Source organism: Gavialis gangeticus, unplaced genomic scaffold, assembly GCF_001723915.1.
Source record: "Gavialis gangeticus isolate Ggan-Ray unplaced genomic scaffold, GavGan_comp1, whole genome shotgun sequence".
Taxonomy (NCBI): Eukaryota; Metazoa; Chordata; order Crocodylia; family Gavialidae; genus Gavialis; species Gavialis gangeticus.
Window position 1 is genome coordinate 147502666 of NW_017729024.1, and position 6331 is coordinate 147508996.

The window sequence follows — 6331 nt, forward strand, 5'->3', positions numbered from 1 at the left end:
GGGTCTGTTCCTTTTTTTTTTTTTTTTTTGGTGGAGCCTGCTGAGGGGCGAGCTGTCTGTGGGCTGAGCAGCTCCTGAGCTACAGGGGCCCCTGGTTATTCCCTCTACAGTGGCAGTGCCTCCCAGGGGCAATTAAAAACCCACCATTTCAATTTAGGGGCAGAGAATAAAACCTTGGGGATTAAACCCCTGTCACATGTTCAAGTGCCCTAAATGGCTACTTACTTTCCACAGAAGAGCAACCAGTGCTAACAGCAGTATGAGCCCGGCCAGTACACTTCCAATCACAACACCGACTGGTATCTCTGCTTTCTCATCAGGTTTCATTATTGTAACTGGAATCTGAAAGAACATAGGTTGTGTCTGTTAATATTGACCGTATTTAAAGGAGATCTAATCCAAGCTTTTATTTCTTTGGAGAAACTGCACAATTTCCAGGAGTAAAGGCTGGCAGAATGCCCAAAACTATTGCCCAATTCTCTGGTGTCAATAACTATTAACTTATATCACAGTAGTGCCAACAGCCCCAGTCACGGACAAGAGCCCTTTATACTAAGTATTTTGCAAATACATAACAAAGAGATGGCCCCTCACACTCTACAGGACCAAGAGTAAGAAAGGTCTTCATTTTTTTCCCCTCCTTTTACTAGAGAGTATTTTTCTGTAGTGACCCGGCGCACTGCCGGTGGGTGTTGCACATGGCACTATTGCTAGTCAGTCATATTCTAGGACGCTCGCCCCTGGGACTGGGGCTATGTTTGTCCATGTCCTTAAAATATAGACCTCTACTAATTCAGCTAAATAACTGATGGAAGAGTCCCCACCTGAACCATCATGGCTACAATGCCACTCTAATCCCACTACCACTTTCCAGGTGATGTCTATCAAGGTGAGTTAGGTCAGCTAATTAAATAGGCATGTACAATTGCACCTCTATAGATAGTAATATGTTTACAAACTGCCAAATCTTGTTAATATTAATCTTTGTAGAAGCACTTTTTTGATACACTGCTATTAACTCTCACAAAAAAAAAGATGGCACTGTATACTCTTAGAGCTGCTTGCTCTCAGCACTTTCTGATGCAATTTGAACTCAAGCTTTCTGGGAAACTTGCACTGACCTGCTGCCTCGGCGATTTAAGATTTACTGTTGGAAGCCTGTTGTATGCTGTACTGGGTGGGGCTACGTGTATCCATTTCACGGCAGTAGCCTTTGTGCTTTTTAAAACAGAATGGCCACAGTAATGATTTTAGCAGGCGAATAGTCTGAACTTTGTCCTCCAACTGGCAGCCCCTTTTAACTGGAAAAAATCTGAAATATTTCCCACACAAACATGTCTAAAAACCTTTTCCACACAGCAACAAAGGATAAATTCAGTTCATCTGATTACACCGAAACTGAGCTTCTCTAATGTAGAACAGGACTCAAGCTATTTTATATTCTTGTGTGGTTCAGTGACAACTGTTACAGACACTGGAAGAATACCCAAGCTGTCAACTTTTAAAAGCAGTTCAACTCTGAAAGGTCACCACGTGAAAGCGGCACTCTCTTAAGGTGACATTGTGACCTGCTTTCATGATGACACAAGGCTGGAACTGTATATAATTAGGTACCAACTACCCAGGGTAGCAGCCTGCACAACAGCTACATCCCCTCCTCTGCACTGGTGAGTGGCAAAGGTTGGGGAGTAGATGGTCACTGAAGCAAGCCAGGGAAATGTGCCCTGTGCCAAATGGAGACTTTCACCCTAGAGCAATGGAGGGAACTCATGTGCTCCATAGACAGCACCACAACACAATGACCCTTGCCCAGGTGTCAGGGTGTATTCAGAGTTCCTATAGGGAGAAGGGCTACTGAGCAAGGGATGAAGCTGTTGCCTTCAGTGAAATGTTTTCTTTCTCTTGAGCCGTTTGAAGCCCACACAGCTCAGGGAGTGTTAGCAAGGGTCTATTCTGTTCTGAATATTGTGAACAGAGTCCCACCTGCAAAATCTGTATGGCTGATGCATGAGCCAGAAAGCATCTAGCTTGAGTTTCAAAGGCTGCGAAGCAGAACAAATGTTTTAGATGTCAGCTGAACAGATTTGATCTGAAATTGCAGGAAGGCCAAAATTTGGCTTCACTAAACTCAGTGAAGTTTATGGGAATCTTACTAGTGAAGTTAGCATTTCATCTAGAATTCCTGCAATACCACTGTAATAAAGTTTGCATTTCGGTTCTGGGTGTTTTTTATCAGTTACTAATACACAGGTTTTTACTGTTAGATTCCTGGTCCTATACCTAAACAGTTATTTGGCAAAAATGGAATTTCATTTTAAGAAAAGATTAAAACCTCAGGTGTCCATATTTGAGACAAAAGAGCTCACATAGATAGTGTATCTTTTATTTACACTGCAAGCACTTCTAAGGAGTAATGATACACTGTCTTTGCACACCAATGAACAGATTATTGGTTCTGAAATTGAAACATAATTTCAATTTTATAAAGTGAAAATACCTTAAATAACTCATCATCATAATCTTCCCTGGGGGCTTCTATTGAACACAAGACAGTTATAGGTCCCTAGCAGGGATTTCAATTCCAGGCTTTTATACAGGTTGACAAGAAAATACTAGATATTAAGGAACTTGGTTGGGGATTCCCTAGCATGTACAATCAAAAAAGGACATGGAAAGAGAGAAGCCTTGAAAGGGGAGATAAAGGGATTAGAAGAAAGACTGAATTTGTACACAGTCCTTCAGGGATGAAGGGACAGTAGGATCCTGTTTATTTGGAGAGCATATCCATGAGGGGAAAAAAAGATTGCAAACTACCATCTTCCCTCTCCCTCAGACATTGGTAATATGGAGCAAAGCATCCCAATTCACACCTGCAATATGGACTACTCAAGCCTGTGGCAATACTCTCTCTTTGCAAAAAATGGATGTTTTGGGCTCACCTGCCAAATCACTAAAAAAAATAAATGTGGTTCAGACAGATGAAACCAAATGTAAGTGTTTTAAGGTTTCTGTCATGGAAATGAATGATCAAAAAGTGTTAAATTGAAACATGCTATTTTGGGGCATTTGTAAGGGAAATCAAAGGGCCAGACTGGCAAAACCATCAGAGGAGGGACTGGTGCTGTTCCTTTCCCCAAAAGCTCAAAGACTGGGGAAGTACGGAAGGTCTGGAAGCAGACCGGCTACTTTCTTACAACTCCAGAGGTGCGATTTAGAGCATCACTCCTGCCTTGTGCTGAAGACTGCCTTGAGCCAATTCAGCTATAAACTGGTCCCTGATCATCCTGCCAGGGCCCAATTTAATTGGACTTTCTTGTAGCTCCAAATGGATGCCTATCACCATCATGAGTAATCCAATTCCCTTTCTAGCTTGTTTCTTGAGTAGTGTTCTGGTCCTCAAGGACTTCGGAAAAGACAGTCCATTCTCATGGGTTAGATTGGATTTTGGAAAAGTCAGTCCATTTTCATGCATTAGATTGACTAGCTAGTCCTATATAAAAATAGTGTGTGTCATGCTACATGTACACCAGGGGAAGCAGATGTGTTTTTCTATTTTCAGAGTATTGTTACAAGAAAATATTTTTAAATACTATTTAATATTTACATTTTAATGAATGAAATCATTGGGAGGAAATATTCATAACCATATCGGTGTACCCAAAGCATTTGAGAAAAATCACTTAAAAAATCTTTGCTACATCCATTTGCTGCTAGAGAATGCTATGCAACATGTTATAGCATAGATTTAATTATAATTTGATGCATGCAAAGCATTCATTATTAAACTCAAATGTAAAAATACAAATAAAAATGAAAATAAGAGTATGTGAAAGATTTCCTGAAGTTCATGAATCCTGGACAATTTATTCTTTTGTGCAGAAATTCAAACACTTTTACATGCATAATAAACTAGTTGAAACCTTGGAGATTTCTACCATGTTTTGTTGGTGGTTTTGAAGCTAAACTGAAACAAAGCTCAGATGTGCAAACTCATCTACACTAACTAAACACTATCTGTAGGAACACTGATAAAATGAAATCAAAGTTTTAAACAACTCTAGAATTTACAAGATTGCATGTAACCAAGCGAATGAAAATGTTTAGTTGGTAATAGAGGTTAAAGAGGGTAATACAATTTCTGTAACCTGCTGCAGACCTGTCTATGACACAAAAAAAGTACCAAAATATTAGCACTGGTATATAGTGAAATAAATAAATGAAACATTTCTGCTTGTGTAACACTTACAGTTAAGGTGTTCTCTCCAATTACAAATAAGTCTTGGTTGTGTGGTTCAATTTCTGCATTTGCTGTCAACTGTAAGGTCTGGAAAGTTGACTGCAATAGAAACATGAAATTGTAAAACATGTTCTAATCAAGTACACCAGTAAGGAAGATAGCCAATATAATTTTCCTTAACTGAATGATATTTTACAGCTAGAGTAAAAAATCAGAATTAAGAATGCTACAGTTATATTTCTCATTTTCTTAGCAAGCTAGGAAAGTCAGGCAAAAGTAGACCAGAAATGCGGACATCAATACTGCTATTCTCACCTGTTGTAATTAAGAATTTAAAAGACAATCAATGAGAAAAAGACCCTTTAATTATACAATTCAGGCAAAATGGAAGATACTGAAGTATCTGTAGTTAATTGGATATAGTCACAGAACCAGAAGGAAGGGAAGAAAGATCAGGACAACGTACAGCAGGTTGGGGACATTGTTCTGGCCTTTAAAAGTGGAAAAATAAGAGCATGCTTTCCCTGGCACTATCTTCAGAATCTTTCTGCTTTTCTCTCTCTCACTTTTTCCTAGCACACACTGTCATCTGCCTCACTCTCTCTATGTGCCAGATACTTAGCATTCACCTTCCATTAATACTTCCAGTATTAGGAGCCTATGTAGCAGTTCAAAGATTGCTGCTTCAGCACTGCTGTGCTCCATGTGACACTTGCCATATACTATAGGCAGAACAAAGATACTCTGTTTGATATTAGAGGAGGAAGGCAAGTAAAAGCCTCCTATAACAGAAGAACTATTGCAGATGAGGTGAATATTTCATAATATCTCTGCCTGAATCTTTTTCTCTCATTGACTGATGACTCCTAACCTAAGTGCACCTTTCTCTCTCTTGTCCCTGCTTCAAAGGTACAAACACACCTTACTTCATTTTCATATACAGTGACAACCAGTTATTCTAACTTAAAAAAGATACTGGGGCACATTGTGTTAGAACACTGACAATTGAGAAGAGGATATGGGGGCAAGGCTGTGAGATGAGGAAAATTACAACAGTGACAAATTTATTTTACAGAGAAGCACACATCATCTGCTCCCCTGTCTTCTTGCTCTCACTTTTATTAAGGTTCCTACTTTTTGCGTAAGTGGAGCAAAATCCAAGTGTTCTTGATTTCACTCACAAGAAAAAATAAGCGCATTCTCAGAGAGGGCAGTAAGAAAGCTAGCAGACTTCCTTCATACACTTGCATAAGCATATTATACTATGTCTGACCTTTTTATTTTATGGACAGAATATTAGAATATTCTGGCTTGTAAATGTCAGTACTTAGCCACAAGGCTTGGCAGGCAGAAGAAGGCTGAAAGTGTTTTGGGTTTGTCTGACATTACAGGCACAGGAGAGCACCGGGATAGTTTTGCTTGGTTGCCTAGCTGAGAAACAAACAGTGTTTCATTTTAGAGGGCATGATTAGCATTTGGTCTTGGGGGACATGATGGGGCTTGAGACCTGGTATTTAGGATTATTTATTTAAAGGATGTTTTTAAGCATACCATAATTTCAATCTGAGGCCTGTTTCCTTGACAGTGGCCCATTAAAGAACAAACAGAAGGTTTTTTATATGCTTTATTTAATGTGCATAACTTTTCTGGAGAAGAAAAATGGCAGCTCTGCCAGCATCACGTTCTGGAGTTTTGCTACTTTTAAATTACTTTAGAACAAATACTATGTAGGTTTACAGCAGTTCAGAAGGTAAGAGCAAGGTAAGAGCAGTGGGGTTGCAAATTTGATACGACTGCACTGTAGTGTTTTCTCCGCTCTCAGGTCTGAAAACTGTAGTTTGTGGTTACTTGAGCTTGCAGGACTGTCTGGCAGATTGAGTGTACATGTGCCAGAAGATTTGTGTCACCCTATCAGGTACGGCATCTTACAGGGTTCATATCTTGCTATTTAGTAATTTAATGGTTTTATTAATGCAGACTTAATATTTATTTCAGCTTCAACTGCATTTTTACACAGAATTGTTAACTTTATAGAAAAGAAGAAAAGAGCTTTCCACATAAAGATAGTCTTTCAAAAATACGAAACAATACAAA

The 6331-nt window shown here is 39.2% G+C and overlaps 1 protein-coding gene across 1 annotated transcript in view; it reads right to left on the minus strand.

Annotated features, from left to right (window-relative positions):
* The window catches only part of ITGA2 (integrin subunit alpha 2), a 125848-nt gene that overhangs the window by 9395 nt on the left and 110122 nt on the right, over positions 1-6331 (minus strand). The window contains exons 28-29 of the mRNA XM_019517878.1: positions 4247-4336; positions 226-342 (exon numbers count right to left, since the gene is read on the minus strand). Of these exons, the coding sequence (XP_019373423.1) occupies positions 226-342; positions 4247-4336 (207 nt within the window). The remainder of the gene's footprint in view (positions 1-225; positions 343-4246; positions 4337-6331) is intronic.